Source organism: Drosophila suzukii, chromosome X, assembly GCF_043229965.1.
Source record: "Drosophila suzukii chromosome X, CBGP_Dsuzu_IsoJpt1.0, whole genome shotgun sequence".
Lineage (NCBI taxonomy): Eukaryota > Metazoa > Arthropoda > Insecta > Diptera > Drosophilidae > Drosophila > Drosophila suzukii.
This window is the reverse complement of record NC_092084.1, coordinates 650,178-668,075: the sequence shown is the minus strand read 5'-3', so window position 1 is coordinate 668,075 and position 17,898 is coordinate 650,178. Positions and strand designations below refer to the sequence as shown.

The 17,898-nt window shown below is 45.7% G+C and overlaps 4 protein-coding genes across 6 annotated transcripts in view; 2 read left to right on the top strand and 2 right to left on the bottom strand.

The window, feature by feature from the left end:
* The first annotated feature begins 823 nt into the window (after nt 1-823).
* LOC108015399 (3-oxoacyl-[acyl-carrier-protein] reductase FabG) lies at nt 824-1,699 on the top strand. Its single transcript, XM_017081819.4, has one exon. It carries the CDS (start codon nt 851-853, stop codon nt 1,604-1,606), a length of 756 nt encoding a protein of 251 aa, XP_016937308.1. The 5' UTR covers nt 824-850; the 3' UTR covers nt 1,607-1,699.
* A 1,550-nt stretch (nt 1,700-3,249) lies between these two features.
* LOC108015367 (RUN domain-containing protein 1) lies at nt 3,250-6,836 on the top strand. Its single transcript, XM_036820197.3, has 3 exons — nt 3,250-4,668; nt 5,132-5,932; nt 6,489-6,836. Exons 1-3 carry the CDS (start codon nt 3,488-3,490, stop codon nt 6,676-6,678), a joined length of 2,172 nt encoding a protein of 723 aa, XP_036676092.3. The 5' UTR covers nt 3,250-3,487; the 3' UTR covers nt 6,679-6,836.
* mus81 (mus81 structure-specific endonuclease subunit) lies at nt 6,188-8,204 on the bottom strand. Its single transcript, XM_017081785.4, has one exon. It carries the CDS (start codon nt 8,097-8,099, stop codon nt 6,828-6,830), a length of 1,272 nt encoding a protein of 423 aa, XP_016937274.2. The 5' UTR covers nt 8,100-8,204; the 3' UTR covers nt 6,188-6,827.
* Nucleotides 8,205-12,310: 4,106 nt separating this feature from the next.
* The window catches only part of fz3 (frizzled 3), a 114,149-nt gene continuing 108,561 nt past the window's right edge, over nt 12,311-17,898 (bottom strand). For all 3 annotated transcript variants that reach the window (XM_070997287.1, XM_065867761.2, XM_017081849.4), the window contains one exon: nt 12,311-14,195. In XM_070997287.1, coding sequence (XP_070853388.1) covers nt 12,669-14,195 — 1,527 coding nt within the window. In that variant the 3' untranslated portion in view covers nt 12,311-12,668. The remainder of the gene's footprint in view (nt 14,196-17,898) is intronic.

Below are 17,898 nucleotides of genomic sequence, written 5' to 3'. Positions count from 1 at the left end.
ACCAGTGGTGGTCTGAGGTACTGAACTGCCACTGTACCACAATCGCTCCCAATGTCCTCCAGCTGGAGACCCCGAGCGCCTTATCTTCGCTGGGAGGCGTTGATATACGAGCGCCCACTCAAGCCAAATGGAAATGCTAATTATCTGACAACGGAGGCGCTCAACTCGAAGTTTGGAGGTGGCGGGGGCGTCTTTGGAGGCCCGTCTTCCAGGCGATATGCCATGATTTCGCAAATGCTTGAAATCAGACAAGACCCTCGGAAAGTTTTAATTAAAAACTTTGGGCTCTGACTTTTAAAACCCGAGTCGAGGCATCGCGGCCGCTAATGCGATGCTAGAGCATCGATAAAGACCCTCTGAGGCCCAAGGTGAACCTCTACAGGTTGTTCTTACGGAGAGCAACGAACGATTTGCGTCATGCCCACAGTGCGAAAAATAACTGTGCTACTTCTAAGTCAGCAAAAAGAACAAAAAGGTCACAGGTAGTTTTACAAAGCTCTAAACAAGCAGGTTAAGGTCATCAAATTATAAAATTTATAATTTTTTCAAACCATTTTTGAACCTTTAAGAGCTCTGCCATTTTGAAAAACCCAAACTAATTTTATGACACCTTGGAAATTTTCAAAGTCCAAGGTCATAAATCTCCTGCTATATTTTTAACGAAGTAAACAAACATCCCAGGCAAACAAGCCATTCAAGTGAAAACCACTCTCTAGAGTTTGCCTTTCCTTTTTTAAGGCTATCACAGATAACACCTTCATTTTTCGGAGTGCAGGCACTATCTTATCGGTGGGGAGAGAGCACGTCCATAAAATCCGCCCCGGGCGAATTCCGGCTCCAGTCGTTCAAGATGAGTCTCAGCAACAAGGTGGCGATCGTGACGGGAGCCAGCAGCGGAATTGGAGCCGCGATTGCCCAGGTGTTGGCCCGCGAAGGAGCCACCCTGGCGCTGGTGGGTCGCAATGTGGCCAATCTGGAGGCCACGAAGAAGAACCTGAAGGGCGCCAAGGCGGAAATCGTGGTGGCCGATGTGACTAAGGACGCGGACGCGATTGTCGAGCAGACGTTGGCCAAGTTCGGGCGCATCGACGTGCTCGTCAACAACGCCGGCATTCTGGGCAAGGGTGGCCTCATCGACCTGGACATCGCGGAGTTCGACTCGGTGATCAACACCAATCTGCGTGGCGTCATCCTGTTGACGAAGGCGGTGCTCCCGCACCTGCTGAAGACCAAGGGCGCCGTGGTCAATGTGAGCAGCTGTGCCGGCATCCGTCCGTTCGCCGGAGCCCTGAGCTACGGAGTCTCGAAGGCCGCCCTCGATCAGTTCACCAAGATCGTGGCCCTTGAGATGGCGCCGCAGGGCGTGCGCGTCAACTCGGTCAACCCCGGCTTCGTCGTGACCAACATCCACCGCAGCATCGGCATCGTCGACGAGGAGTACAACGGAGTGCTCCAGCGAGCCATCAACTCGCATCCCATGGGTCGTGTGGGCGACGTCACCGAAGTCGCCGAGGCTGTGGCCTTTTTGGCCAGCTCCAAGGCCAGTTTTACAACCGGCGCTCTCCTCCCCATCGATGGCGGCAAGAACAATCTGACGCCTCGTTAAGCGTGCTGCCCGTAATTACGTTTCCTCCATTATTTTCCCCACTTCTGTTTTTTTTTTGTTGTAATAAATAAGATGTAACCACACTGAACAAAAGATGTTTCACCCAGTTTAGGGAGAATTGGCGGAGAAAAAAAAGCTAGAAAATAATTCAACTGGGCACTAACAACAAGTTGGTGCTTCAGTTCAAGTAGTCTAATTAGGGATCAACAACATAAAACATCATCAAAGGAAAGTTCTTTAAACCTATATTATCTTAGATCGTATAAAGATAATATTTTTATAACGAATATTTTATAGGGGTGACCCCAGTGTTAATCATGTAAAATAGACAATCGATAGCTTTAAACAATGTTTCGGTGTTAGAACTTCAATAAGTTTCAGTTCAAATAGCCTAGAGATCAACAACTAGAATCATCTGAAAGGGGGGAAGTTCTTTAAACCCCTAATATCTTAGATAGTACTATCAATAGGTGGACCCAATGGTAATCGTGTAGCAAAAACAAGCTTACAAGCTTACAAGTTTCGGTGCTTTCTCTTTAAAGAATAGCTACAAAACATCAGTTCTGGCAGTCCTACTAATTGATATATTTTCTTTTTTCGAGTGCCTGATTCGTCTTGTTTGCGGGGGTGACCCCAAAATGACCGCCATGGTTGCTGTGTCAGACACTTGACAGACTTATCGGGCCCATCATCAGCCGGCAGTTGATAACGTGCCTTGTCAGCGACAGGAGAACCGGACCGCAGAGCCGTTTGCTGCGGTTTAATCTCCGCCGGCTTCTTATCAGGAAGCACTCGAAGATAACAGGGGATTTCACTATTTATTCGCAGGTGTGCAGGGGGTAGCCGCATGTTCCCCGGTGCGGTCATCGTTTCATACGCTGGTAATGTAGGTCATAATCGTCATTGATTCATGAGTCCCCGCCCCTCAAAAGAGTAAACAACTCGGGATGTTAGGACAGCTTTGGGACGAGCTTTAAGGGGCCTGGTGAGAAGCTCCAAAGCGCCGCTGGAGGAAGCTAGTAAACTCTCAAGACTTTCCTATCAGCTGTTCCGTAGTTGGGGACACAGCCGTCAAATGATTATATCATCGCCGGATCTATGTATTTTACATATTAACACCTAAACTTATATTCATGATTGTAACCAACGGTTCCCTCACTTTAACAATGTATTAACTTTAAGCATACAATGTTCTAACTGATTATTTAAGAAGACCCCTAGAAGGGTTTCGATTATTGGTATCAAATATTAAGCAGCCAAACAATATTTTTGTGGTTTTGTAGTTATGGAAAAAAATCACAAAAATATCTTTCTGGCTGGAACTCTAAAAAACATGAAACTTAAAAAACAACATCCTTTAAAATAGACTGCTTCTGAAAAAATTGCCAGCATTGAGAATAGCGTTTTTTGCTATGCTTTTCAGCCCCAACAAGAATGCCATCAAGAGAATTTTCCATTCCGTGACTGGAAAGCCTTATTTACCTAGGGGTTGGAAAAATGCACATGAAAGTTCAATAGCTTTTTCCGTCAGTAAGGAAAGCAACCATCCTGAAGCTCTTTAAAAGTGGCTTAAAGCAATACTTTCACCCCCTAACAGCCGGAAAACTCCAACGAGAAAAGCCTCTCTGGCCGTAGCTTCGAGAGAAACTGGCAGTGCGTCAGAAACCGTCGCCGCGCGCTCATCGTTTCAATCACACATATTCTGGAACCAAAAGTCTCTAAAGCCAGCGAAAGAAAGAGCAGGAGAGAGCAAGGGAGCTGGGCCAGCTGGCACAGAAAGCGGAACAAGCCACCGATTGATTTTTCTCGAGCATAGGAAGAACAGAAAAACCGAGGAAAACAAACTACGCAAGGTAATCCATTCCGCTGCAGCATTTCCATATGGAGATGAAAATGGCGGAGGCCCAGGAGTCCAAGGACTTCTCCTCGACGGTCGAAGGCCAGATGCCAGCTGGTTCTGTTCCTGTCGAAAAAGAGGAGGAGGAAGTGGAGGCAGAGGTCGAGCAGGAGGAGCAGGAGCAGCAGGAGCTCCTCAGCGAGCGATGGTCTCCGTTGGGAGCCAACTACGATGACGCGAATAGCGCCAGCTCTGGCGTGGATTGCGAACTGGAACCTGGACTGGAGAAATCGGAGACGCGACGTGGGAGCACTGGGAGCGAACTGGCCCGTCTGCGGAGCATCGAGGAGGAGCAGGAGATGCTCACCAGTTCCCTGTTGGCCTTGACCTCCCATTTTGCCCACGTCCAACTGAGAGTCCGCCAAATTGTGGAGGCGCCAGCGGAGGAGCGGGATCAACTGCTACGCGACCTCGAAGACTTTGCCTTTCAGGGCATTCCGGAGGCAGTTCAGTCCAAGGAGTCCCAGCCGGAAGACGACGCCGTTGAGGGTGAAAAGGAGCCCGGTGCAGATAGCCAGCTCATCGAACAACTGAAATCCCAGCTCACTGAGCTGGAACAAATAGCCTACGAGGCTGGAGAGCCCGGAATCCTGCCGCAACACGTGATGCTCGAGAAGCAAAAGTTCATCCTGGACGAGCTGCGCTCCAAGCTCAATCTCCAGGTTGAGCAACACGAGCTGCCTGCCCTCAGCACGGAGCAGTTGCGCCACCAGGTGGACAACGCCATCGGCGAGTTCGTGGGCCCGCTGAAGATGAAGGAGCAGCTGGTGGCCCAGCTGAAGACGCAGATCACCGACCTGGAGCGCTTCATTGCCTTCCTGCAGTGCGATGCGGTTGAGGGTTCCGTGGGGGATCGACTGAAGCTTCTGTCCGGAGCCTACAATAGCTACGCGGCCAAGCAGACAGCCCGGAGTTCACAAGCAGCTTCCATTGCCCCGGCCACAGGTGTGGCCAGCGCCCCCGCCACTACTGCTGCTCCTCCTCCGTACTCCGGAGTGGGCTCCCATTCGCCCGGGGAGAGCTTGCACAGCAAGGCTCACGGACTGCTGGACAAGGCTTCGATCCTCATGCAAATGTTCGCCAGCACTCATTTGGGGAAGCCAAGAAGCCACGACGAGTTCCAGCAGAACTCGCTGAAGAAGACGCACAAGGGAAACCACTGGGGGTAAGAAAAACCTTTGCAAACAACCCTCTACAAACTTTCAAGACATCTGATAGTAGATTAGTACATCTTAACTCAAAGACCTTTGATATTTCCAAATATTGGGTTTAATATGCACATAACAAATTTAATTGTTTGTGATAATATTTAAATGCTGTTTCAAAAACTTTTCGTCCGAAGTTGTTATTTTCGAAAAAAAAATTGTGCATAGCAACAGGTGTCCACAATAATTGTCAATTTTGAGAATCATCAGAACAGATCTAAATTTTGAATTTATAGCAGATAACAAAATATCTTTCTGATTTTTCTCAAGAATTTCAAATCACCAAGAAAGTTACTTTTAAAATTTTTCGAAACGTCCGAAATCTTATTGTGTTTAGGAACAAATTCGAACTAATTGGCATGTGATGGTTAGACATTCTCAATTTAAAGAACACCAACCTGACTTTACTCTCACTTGTTCTAGGGATCTGCGTGCCCAGTTGGAGGTGGACATCCAGGAAGTGGCTGCCTTGGCCGCCACTTTGAGTTGCGACCGCGAGAAGTTGGCCAATATCAAGCGCGCTTTGCGCCAGCAGCATCAACAGCAGGCTGAGTGCACTTCTTCCTCCGCGGCTGGCCATTTGGTTATCAATTCCCAGAGTGGAGCGCTGACCACTTTGCCACCGCGCTGCCGACGAGCAGTGCCAACTGGTCACGAGCTGGCTCCCTATGCGGCCGGCGGAGCCATATCCTCCGATTCCGACGAGGACATCAGCTACTCGAACTTCGAGTGGGAGAAGGAGGGCAAGAGCCGGCGGACGGCGCACATGCGCGGTGACTCCATAGCCACGATTGGCAGGGAACTGACCACGGTGGTGCGCAAGAACTTTGCGCGTACGTTGCAGCAGCTCATCCAACACGGACTGCGCATCCCAGCGGAATCGGCAGCCTCCAGTTTGATGGTTCCCTTCATGAGGTGTCTGCATCCAGCACCTCCGATGGTCCCGCCGTCAGCTGGAGGGGATTCGCAGTTCCTCGGCTTGGGCAGAGCCATGCACGCCTGGGAACTGGTACTGGCCTATTACAGATTAAAGCACGGCGAGGAGTACAACAACACGCCCGCCCGCAAGTTGTCGCAAAGCTTCCAGCTGGACATTGTTGACGCCCAGGCGGTGACCGCCAAGCAGAGTTTGCTCAGCGCCGTGGGCATGATTTTGGCCATGCATCGCCCCTACAAACGGAGCAATAACGCGCACTTCAAGGCCTTCGTCTGCGCCGGACTCAAGTGAGTATTTTCCAAGGGCTAAATGCTGGGGAACCAAAACAAAATTAGTAAAGTAGGATTAACAGCTACAAAACTATGCAATACTATTGGAGAATGCTCCGTAGTGCATAGTTTTAGGCTTTACCCTTATACATGTGTATAACAAAAAGTATGGATCATACTTGACAGTCTCGAAGTATAAATTGTATTTACTTTACTGGAATGAACAATATGCATAAACAATTTATTTATTGTTTAGGCGAGTCTCAAATAGGATTATTTATATTAAATGTATAGGTTTATTTTGTTGTTAAAGTTTAGGCCATAAATAATTTGGCAGGCAACCACAAATGCTTGATTCAACATTTACCATAAAATTGTTACAATTTCAGTGGATAACTAAAAGGAGAGTTATCAATCATTTTTACGTTCAGCAGAATGAACAAGACGATTTGCTTACAAGATTCTAAAATGAAATTTAGTATATGTCTTGTAAAGGGATAACAATGAAGACACAGAGTAAACCCCGTTGATCTTACTTATCCCATTCAAACAGCTTTTCTCTTCTTCCAAACAGCTCCCACTTGCTGGTGGAGTGGCTCAACCTGATCCTCAGCTGCCATGAGCTGGTGGACACGTACTACTCAGCAAACAGCTACGTGGCCCGCACGGGATTCCGGGACTCGCTGCGCTCCATCGACGCTCTATCCCGATTTGACTTCGACCTGCCGGTGGACTTGGCCATCCGACACTTCCGAAATATCTAAGCAGCTGACTTGTACATTTTTGGCTTAGACTAGATCACACTATTCAATGTCCAACGGGGACTTTAGTCCAAATCGTATTCTCTCTCTCACTTAATGTATAAACTCGTGTATATAACTTTAGATATGTCCCATTAAATCAATTGCTAATCCTAACGAAAGTGCGTGGTGTAGAATTCGTGCAGGCACTGGCTGATTTTGTCGCCCAGCGGGCGCTCCAGGGGCCCACATGGGATGCTGGAGAGGAGCAGCCTCGCCTGTTTTGGATCTAGACCCACCTCGTAGGCCTCCAGCAGGCACCGTGGCGTGGGATACCGCTCCACAATAGCCATGGCTCGTTCGAGGGAGAGGGAATGTAGCTGTAGCAACTGTTGCACAAAGACTTCTCGCACCGTGAGCTGGGCGTTCTTGGCGGAGTCTTCATAGAGGGCGCGAAACTTGAGCAACCCCAGCTGGGAGTCCATGAGCAGGCAGGAACATTTGTCGATTTGTCCGCGATCCACGCTGTACAGCCTTTTGTTGGCGAAGATCTGGCCGAGGGAACGACTCATGGCGGCCAAATAGCTCATGGATCGGAAGTGATTCTCCGTGCGAACCACCTGGACTCCAGTTTGAACTTTGGCATTGGCCAGAGCCTGCTGCAAGGAGTCCAGGGGCAGGCCCAGCTGCTCGTTGTCCCCGTAGTCCTCGACCAGGTAGATGATGTTCCTCAGGCCACTCTGTTGCAGTCTGTGCTTCTGTTCGTGGAAGCGACCATCCCGTATGCTGGATGCCAGGTCATCCATCCGCTTGCGCTCGATGATGTACGGTAAGACTAGTTCGTTGCCTTCTGAATCCTGGGCCACCCACAGAAAATCGCCTATAGTGAGGCGACGCACCTCATGACGGGCTCCCAGCGATTCCAGGTAGCTCCTCGTTTGGTCCAGGACCCGCTTGTTCTTGCCACTGGTCTCCTGGGTGTCCACCAGGAGGAGCAACTGGAAAGCGCCCGGTTTCATTTCCACCTGGCGTACCCGCTCCTCTTGGGCGGCCAATTCCGCCAGATCCTTTTTGGTCGGCTTTCTGGGCTTAACCAGACGCTTCTGGTGTACCGTTTGCTGCTCTTGCACCTGGCGGACGACCTCCTGGACCTGCTGCTCGTACTGCGCCCGGGCCACGTCCTCCTGGGGCGCCAGTTGGAGGCCCCTGTGCTGGCGCAGCTCTTCGTCGATGAGCTGGCAGAGGGTGCCCCCGAAGCCGCGAAGAATAGAGCAGTCCCTTCCGCTGGACAACGGCAATGGGTAGCTCCTCAGGGACTCCAGCGCCTGCCGAAGCCTAAACTGCGACTTCTGCTGGCGCCGCTCCGCCTCCCGCAGCCAGCGCTCCAGCCAGCGGGTAAAAAGCGGGTTTGGCTCTCGCAGGCGCACCTCCAGACGGGTTTCCATCACTTGGTACAGCCACTCTATTCACTTTTATAGAGCCAAATAACCAATTAACAAAACAAATTTCACCATGAATGTTCGCGCGGCTGTTTTGATCTGGCAATGCTGGTCGCTAGTGGTGACACTAGTACTCAACCATCGGTTGATACCTGAATGAGATTAGAGATGGGCTTTTTTCAGCACTATACGATATGTTTTATTATATCTTAAACATTTATAAAATTCTTTTTAAATAGGCGTGTTAGTCATCTCATAAGGTATAAACCGTCATGTTCACTTTGACTTCGGTCCGCATGCACACCTGTCTAACTTCATTCTCGGTATTTTCACCCGAAATCATCATCCCCGTCTAACGAATTGCATGCAATATATTCCGTTAGCTTTCGCGGTCGAACGAGGGATAGACTATCGGAACGCTGTGTGGTTATCGATAGCTTCGGAGTAACAATCGCCCTGTTTGGCTAAGATCTAGCTTAGCGCCATCCCCACATATTGGATTGAAAACAAGTTTAAAAAACTTTTAAAATTCACGATAAATCGATTTGAATGAAGGATATTGCCGAATTGCCAGCTCATGGAGGTATCCCACTTCAAAATCGGGATCCCATTAGTCAAGTTATGGAATCTAGAAGTTCAGTTTTAGGTTCCCATGCTGGACCCTATTGGAATTACGGAACAATGGAATGCGTTAAAATTTTGACCCTCGCTTAAAAGAAAACTTTTAATGCAGGATTTTAGAGAATTATACCACAAATTCAAAGAGATATCCCACTTCAAAATCGGCATCCTATAAGTCAAGTTATGGAATCTAGAAGTGCAGTTTTGGGTTCCCATTCTGGACCCCATTGGAATTACGGAAAAAACCAACATGAAAATGGATTAAAATTTGGACTCTCGCTTAGAATAAAACTTTTAATTTAGGATATTAGAAAATTAAACCACTAATTTAAAGAAGTATCCCATTTCAAAATCGGGAACCAATAAGTCAAGATATGGAATCTAGAAGTGCAGTTTTGGGTTCCCATTCTGGAACCCATTGGAATTACGGAAAAATCGAGCATGAAAATGGGTTAAAATGTTGACCCTCTCTTAAAAGGAAACTTTTAATGTAGTATATTAGGGAATTAAGCCACAAATTCATAGAGGCATCCCACTTTAAAATCGGGATCCTATAAGTCGAGTTATGGAATTTAGAAGTGCAGTTTTGGGTTCTCATTGGACCCCATTGGAATTACAGAAAAATTAAACATGAAAACGGGTTACAATTTTGACCCTCTCTTAAAAGGAAACTTTTAATGTAGTATATTAGGGAATTAAACCACAAATTCATAAAGGCATCCCACTTTAAAATTGGGATCCTATAAGTCAAGTTGTGGAATTTAGAAGTGCAGTTTTGGGTTCTCATTCTGGACCCCATTGGAATTACAGAAAAATCAAACATGAAAACGGGCTAAAATTTTGACCCTCGCTTAAAAGAAAACTTTTAATGTAGGATTTTAGAGAATTAAACCACAAATTCATAGAGGCACCCCACTTTAAAATTGGGATCCTATAAGTCAAGTTATGGAATTTAGAAGTGCAGTTTTGGGTTCTCATTCTGGACCCCATTGGAATTACAGAAAAATCAAACATGAAAACGGGTTAAAATTTTGACCCTCTCTTAAAAGGAATCTTTTAATGTAGTATGTTAGGGAATTAAACTACAAATTCATATAGGCATCCCACTTTAAAATAGGGGTCCTATAAGTCAAGTTATGGAATTTAGAAGTGCAGTTTTGGGTTCCCATTCTGGACCCCATTGGAATTACGGAAAAATCGAACATGAAAATGGGTTAAAATTTTGACCCTCTCTTGAAAGGAAACTTTTAATGTAGGATATTAAGGAATTTAACCACAAATTAAAAGAGGTATCCCACTTCAAAATCAGGATCCTATAAGTCATGTTATGGAATTTAGAAGTGCAGAATTGGGTTCTCATTCTGGACCCCATTGGAATTACAGAAAAATCGAACATGAAAACGGGTTACAATTGTGATCCTCTCTTAAAAGGAAACTTTTAATGTAGGATTTTAGAGAATTAAACCACAAATTCATAGAGGCATCCCACTTTAAAATTGGGATCCTATAAGTCAAGTTATGAAATCCAGAAGTGCAGTTTTGGGTTCCCATTCTGGACCCTACTAGAATTACGGAAAAATAGAACATGAAAACGGGTTAACATTTTGACTTTCGCTTAAAAGAAAACTTTTAATGTAGGATATTAGAAAATTAAACCACAAATTCGTAGAGGCATCCCACTTTAAAATCGGGATCCTATAAGTCAAGTTATGGAATTTAGAAGTGCAGTTTTGGGTTCCCATTCTGGACCCCATTGGAATTACGGAAAAATAGAGCATGAAAATGGGTTAAAATTTTGACCCTCGCTTAAAAGAAAACTTTTAATGTAGGATATTAAAGAATTTAACCACAAATTAAAAGAGGTATCCCACTTCAAAATCAGGATCCTATAAGTCATGTTATGGAATTTAGAAGTGCAGAATTGGGTTCTCATTCTGGACCCCATTGGAATTACAGAAAAATCGAACATGAAAACGGGTTACAATTGTGATCCTCTCTTAAAAGGAAACTTTTAATGTTGGATATTAGGGAATTAAAACACAAATTCATAGTGGAATCCCATTTCAAAATCGGAATCCAATAACTTAGGTTATGGAAGAAGTGCATTTTTGGGTCTCCATTCTGAGCCCCACTGGAATTACAGAAAAATCGTACATGAACATGAGTTAAATTTTTGATCGTCACCTAAAAGACAAACATAAATGTAGAATACTAGAGAATTCAATTCAAGTAATGGTATATATACCATTATTAAGAAATTTATTTTACTTACACATTTTGACAAACAGCAAGTTTGCAACATAATGTTCGTTTCACAAAATTTACAATTTAAGTAAAAAACAGGAAAGAACTACAAATAGTCAAGGGCCCCGACTCCTCTTAAAATATTTTAACTAAAAGCAAATTTTGAAAGCAAATATTTTTTGTGCCGGGTGGTTAAAAAAATCGCCGTCGTGGATGATGGATGGATGGATGGTGGATAAAGCGTGAGACCTGGCTTGGCATCGTTCTGGTCCGTCTCGTTGTGGACTAGGTTCCCTGCTCTGGGCCAAGTCCACACCGCTACTCGCCCGAGAATCCGGGTCCGCGAGCTTGAGTCGGCAGGACGGCATTAATATAAATCGCTTTGATCTTGGCGCACAAGAGTTAATTGCATGTCCGCTGAAGAGTTGCTGTTGTGGCAATGCTGCTGCTGTGTTTCCCGGCAATTTGTTGGGTAGAAACGTGGCTGGCTCGCGGTGTGGCTGCTTCCATCAATTTAATTGTGCCTCGCTTAATACTCATGTTTCTGACCATACCAAATACCGAGTAAGCAATGACAGTGCCCTTCAATATAACTAAAGGTTTCTTTAATATTTGGTTTTTATTGTAATTTAAGGTGTCTAAAAGTATGCAACAATGTATTTTAAAGTAGTAAAGGAATTCTTTCTGAAAGACGACTACCCCTTATTCACTGCATACTTTCATACACCTAGACGACATCTAAGAGATTTCAAAACCCTACCGTATACAAAATATTTTAAATATTATTTCATTTCATTTGTACGAAAAAAGAGTATTGACAATTTTGCTGAGATCGGGGTATTGGCCAATCGCATATTGAATACCCGATGTCGTAGAGTCTTTTACGTATTGTGTGCGCTTCTCTTAGAGGGAAAAGAAAAAAGCGGAGCACGCCGAGATACAGGTGGGGGACTAGGAGCTATACAGGTGGTGCATCCACCAAAACGCTGGCAATCAACGCTGTGCTCCGTCATTAAGCATTTTCCTTCTAATTGCCATCGCTCCGACCACAGACGATAGCAGCACTTTAGCTTTTTTACAATTGCAGTTGAACGAATTCGCATCATTTATCCTCGGAATTCCACGACGCGAACCGTTGGCCCTTTTCTGTGGCAACTTTCGCATCATTAACCCATACAGAAGGGCTTACAAAGTGAGGAGCTTGGTGACTGAAGAATTCGCGTTAGTTAGTTAGTTAGTTACTCACGCAATCTTTATACATGTATATACTACATAGGGTAGACAAAATATTAATTTCAGTAGGGCAATTTTGCACACTTTTATTTTAAACACCATTTATCCATTTAAATTCATTTAAATGTTATATTCATTTTTCATTAGGGTATGAAATTAAATTGGTTGTCTTAAAACTATTTATGTACAATATTTCAAGGAGTAATAAAACATTTAGTCTATTTACAGACTTACGATTAGCTAAAGAACTACTAATAAAAACTGGGGATGATGGGTGGTTGGAGGCGGGCGAAATTTAAAACTATTAACACATTTCAGTTTTTCGTTTTCGAGGCTTACGAACTAGACGTACAACACTACGTGTACTTAGATCAGAGCTTATAGCCTTATAGAATTCTGGGAACGAATGGGGCGGATGAGCGGCTGAATGGAGGGATGCTTTTATATGTACAATAGAGGAGGGTGATTCCGCTAGCCCTAGACTATAGATTGATTGGGACTGTAGACGGGCACATTGTGGAAACTAATGCCGGCGTAGAGGGGAGTGATTCCCCCACTGGGTAGCATGGACTTTCCGCTCGTATACAAATGCTTTTTAGGCAGAGCCCCGGCCGTCTTGCTTTGGTTCATTAACGAGGAGGTGGGCGTGCCGCTGGCCCCCAAGCGATGCCTGTAGCTCTCGCAGGTCTTGCGCGACCACACCCACAGTCCCGTCAAGGTTCCGCCCACCAGCTGGAAGAACACCCGCACCAAGGCCGGCCAGGCACTCAGCGGGGTGGGCGAGAGGCAGTCCTCGGGGGTGGAGCAGCTGGGCACCGAGTCCGCGTACCGCTCGCAGAGAGCCGCCACCACGCCGGCGGCCGTGGGTGCGAAGTACAGCAGGGAGAAGACCACGAAGCGCTTCCTGATCTGCCCGAAGCGGTGGTGGGCCAGGGTCGGCTGCAGCTGCTGCTGCAGGGAGAGCAGCGACCTGGAGGCCTTCAGGGTGAAGTAGAGCCCCAGAAGGAGTAGGACCAGAGCCGGCAGCTCCACGAATCCCGGGGCGTAGCACATCCCGGTCAGCTCGCTTGGACGCACCTTTTCCAGGAGCAGGGCGGCGATGGGTGGGCCCAGGGGCGGCACCCAGGCTAGGACGTGGAACAGGCCGGATCGCTTCTCCAGCGCCTCGCTGGACCACTTCTTGTGTGAGGAGAGGTAGAAGCACAGGGCAAAGATGAGCCACCAGCTGGAGGCACACAGACTCAGGTAGGAGGTGGTTATGTAGGAGGCCAGGCAGGGGGGCGTCAGTTGACAGGCCGAGCGCATTAGACGCCCCTGCACCTGGACGTCCTGCATCCGCGCCTGGTTGTGGAACACGATCCGTTCCAGGTAGCACACGCTGAACAGGTTGTAGCACAGGCACAGGAAGAGCACGGGTCTCTCGGGGTAGCCGAACCGGGTGGGCTCCGCCCAGAAGGTGACCAGGGCGAACAGGGTCAGGACGAAGCAGACGGCTGAGAGGCCCAGGACCAGCCCTTCCGACATCTTCTTCTGGGCGCTGGTGTGGAAGGCGTCCCGCTGGCACTGGGGCACGCACTCCTCCGGGTTAAAGGGACTACCGCTGAAGTTCTGCGGGCACAGGACGCCGCCCAGGCCAGGGGCAGGTAGCGATCCGCTCTTCCAGAAGCGGTACGTCTGCGGGTGATCCTCGACGGTGGGCGCCCCGGTGGTGGGCGGACCCACTGGGCCCCCACCTGGAACGCCATCCTTCTGGGGAATCTGCATGCACAGCTCGTGCTTCTCCGGCTGCGGCAGTCCGTCGCAGTGGAGGAACGAGGGCCACAGGTCCATCAATTCCGGCGGGGCGATCTCCGAGCACTCGCCCCTAACGGTTTCGCACAGCGACTTGCAGGCGGTGACAGGGCGTGGCACATCCGGCGTGCAGAGCGGAAACAGCGACGAGCAGAGCAGGAATCGGGCACGTCGCGAGCATCCGGATTCGATGAGGGGCAGCAGTTTGGCAATCTGTCGAAAATAGATAGAATAATAGCAACATTGCTTAGTTAACTGTGTTACTTCAATGCAGGTACCGAAGTGGTTTCCAAAACTGTCTTTGAATTTCCTTCACTTGTCACCACAACTTCAGTGTTCACTGCCTAGATAATCAATCAAGAATTAAGTCGTTCTTGAAAACATCTCAAAAAAACTTAAATTTATTTAATTTTATGAGCCAATTTTGCTGTTCGGTGCGAAAAACAACAACCATAAAACCAAAGTCATAGCTGAATTACTATAATTTCATCTTATATCCAATAAACTCTTCCTCCTTTGTTGTTTTGCCGTCACGCCAGCTGCAACAAATACTTAGCTAATTGAACAAATGTTTGCTATTTGCAACAATTGAACGGCACAATTGAAGTTTGTTTACACCGGCTAATGTCTGATATTAAATAAGCTGAATTTGCAATATGACGTCTTGTACTGCTAATGTTTTTCCGCTGGGATTTGCCGATTTGCTGCAGCGCTTTAGAAAACTAGTTAATAGTAAAGATTATTTTTTACAAATTTTAAGTTGAAAAATGAGGATAAATCCACCAAAGTTGTGTTTTTTTGCACACTAACACTGTAATACTGTTTATTTTCCAATAAAAATCTAACAAGTTGTGTGTTTGGTGTGAAGACTTGCGTCTGACTTCGCATATGGAGTACCGATGCCAGTTCCTCAGCTGCGAGCTCACTCCATTTGCAGTTGTCGATGGCAATTAATTGACAATTATCAGTCATGCAGTCATGCAATCTAATAACTTTAAACAAATCCACATTTTCTCATCTTGACTCGACTTCAGTTGATTCGATATTATTCCAGACCAGGAAGCACACGAAAAGAAATCAAAGCAATTAGTATTTGAAGTTTTTAACGTATAAAATATATCTTGTTATATTTTATTTTACTTTGTTTCTGATAGCTTAGAAGCAAGTACTCGCAATATAAATACTTTGATTAGAAAAACCCAATGTAACTCCTCGAGATCCCCTTTTCCCTGAGTGCACTGCTGGCCATTGCCTTTCGTACGAGAAATGCCAACATTGATGACGATGACGAACCAGACGCATCAACATTTATGAGTTTGTGGAATTTTAGACCAGTCAGCGCACGACATGAAAAAACCAGGACCCAACCTAAAAAAAAACTTAAGAAATCCGGGGAGCAAAAAGCTGCATCAAATTATCGAGAAACGTTTTCTCAGGAAAGAGAATCTCCTTTTGCTTTTGACGGCCGATGAACAGATCACCAGGGGACTTTTGGCATGGATGGCCTGGATGGCCGGCCCGGTCTCTTTGTTTGCTGGCAAACAATATTGTTATTGTATAATTAAGCCACATTAGGCCAAAACGAAGGAGAGGCGGAGCGGAGGAACGGAGAAGAAGGCCGGCAGCCAAGAACCGGCGGGCAACTCGAATGGAGCATTAGACACGCGATTTCCAATTTTTGTGGCTTTTGCAGCTCTCTGGAAAATAGCTGTCCGCAATAATAATTTAATGATGCAGTCGGCAAGTGAACCGCATCATCGTCTTGGCCGAAAGCCAGGCGGAGCAACAAAACAACTCAAAAAAGAAACGGAAAGCCAATCAGCCTAATAGACCTGGCTTGGAACTCCAGAGGGAGTGAGAGGGGGAGATTCGGAGCGAAAGAGACGGGCGACCAGGTAAAAGAGGGAGAGGCGAAGCAGGTGAGGACAACCGTGGATCGAATGTCCAAGAAATTCAAAGCCTAAGGTCAGTTTAAGAACAGAAAGTGTCGCATTTTGTAAAAAGTTTATTATTTGAGGCAATTATAATATTTACATATAAAACACTCGTAAAAATGTAGAGAATCAAAGCAGAGCTTAAATCTGTACAGCGAGAGCGCATAAATTTATATCATATCTTCATTAAAGCGTTACAAAAGCAGCAGAGGAGTATATGGCATTCCTATTGAACACCACATTTAGTATAAGATTGAAACTCACTCGGGGGTTTTTAAACCCAACAGATGGACGATTTCGCTGACTGCTTGGACTATGGGTAATATATTCGGGCTTCGGTTGGATTTTAAAAAATCCAAGTTTTTGTGTCGTCGGAAACGAGAACCACAAAAAAAACGTTCTGCTTAATTTACTTAAAAAATACCCAAAACCCAAATTTCGTTTCGGTTTTTGGGTTTTTCTTTCTCCTCTCCTTCTGGTGTTTTTGCCTTTTGACTCGCAGCTATTTCCTTGATTTTTGGTTTTCGTTTTTATTTGAATTTTTCGCAGCATGTTTCACACTTATTGAATGAATTCTGCCTGACCGAAAAACAATGTTGTACCTCCTTTTCCCCTTCCAAGCCGGTACATATCCACAATTCAATTACAGGAAGGCAACCACAACAGCCAAGTTGACACCTCGAAGCCAAAACTCAATCTTAATGATTTCTCGATTTTGATTAATGGTTGCAAGCAACAAATAAAATCAATGGAAGTCACAGAAACGAAACAAAAGGAGAATGCTGAGCGGTACTTTGACATTGAATACGAGTTTTTTAGAAAGGAATTACAGGCATAAAATCGCACAGAACAGGCAGAGGGAGAAATTAATAGAAATTATGCGGATTTATGGTAAGCATGAAGCAATATTAATATTATTAAAAAACAGGATCGGACTCGCAAGCCGTTCTAGTTTTATTTCAATCCAGATAGCCAGTCCCAAGCCCTTCGATTGGGGAACATTACATCCATTCGGGTACAATCTACGTAATGGATTCATTTGTAATTCAACGCATGCAGTGCCGATGACCGGACCCAAAAGGAAACGGACCGCTCTTTTGAAAAGAATGGAGTGGGGATTTCGAAGGGACATGGTAATTCAAATGGCTTTGCCCAGGGAATAATTTAGCTATTAGTAAAGTAAAGGCTAAGGCAACTGTAGATTCTATACTAATAAAACCCCATTAATTTAAGAATAGTTTAGTTCAGTGCGAAAAAAACCTTAAAAACCTAGAAAAAACGTAGTTCAGATCTAAGCTTATTTCAAAGGTGGAAAAGTGTGTATGAAGCCCTGTGACCCACTGAAAAATGTTGTCTCTGTGGCTCCGTGTATCTGACTCTTCAGCTTTAGGGTACTTTATTTGATTTGCGCTTTATTTCGTTTGGTTGCCGTTTCGAGTTGTTCGGGCTTGAGCGGTCTGATGCGATTTGACAGCTGTCCGGGGCAACTGCGAACCAGACTTTTTGGCGGCACGACTTCAAAGTGAATTGATTTAATTTGCTACGAAAGCGTTTGCAATTAGCGAGCGGCGACCGCAGCTGCCGCTGTATATTTTTATGGCAGAGTATTTGACTGACGCAGAAAAAACTGAACTCCGAATTGTAAACATTATATGAGGTATAACAAAAAATGCGCTAAGATGGTATAAAATGTCCCATTAAGGAAAATCAACATACAACATTTTGTTTTTTAAAACAGATTATAAATAATTTTCGTATAAAACTGGAAATTTGTATGAATGAACTGATAGTGAAAAATTTGTTTTGGTGTAGATTATCTATCTTTGATTTTTCGGGAGGCAGATCGGTGGCTTTTTTCTGCGGTGGTAATTTGCATAATTAAGTCGTCCCGTAGCGACAACGATGCGATGATAAATCGCTGAAACACCCAAATCAAAAGCTGCTCCTCAATGATATCATGCCTCAACGGTGGATGCAAAACC

Coding starts and splice junctions, on each gene's coding strand:
- mus81 (XM_017081785.4), bottom strand. CDS start 8,099: ATGGAAACCCGTCTGGAGGTGCGCCTGCGAGAGCCAAACCCGCTTTTT.
- LOC108015367 (XM_036820197.3), top strand. CDS start 3,488: ATGGAGATGAAAATGGCGGAGGCCCAGGAGTCCAAGGACTTCTCCTCG. Junction 4,669..5,131: donor CACAAGGGAAACCACTGGGG/GTAAGAAAAACC, acceptor CACTTGTTCTAG/GGATCTGCGTGCCCAGTTGG. Junction 5,933..6,488: donor TTCGTCTGCGCCGGACTCAA/GTGAGTATTTTC, acceptor TCTTCCAAACAG/CTCCCACTTGCTGGTGGAGT.
- LOC108015399 (XM_017081819.4), top strand. CDS start 851: ATGAGTCTCAGCAACAAGGTGGCGATCGTGACGGGAGCCAGCAGCGGA.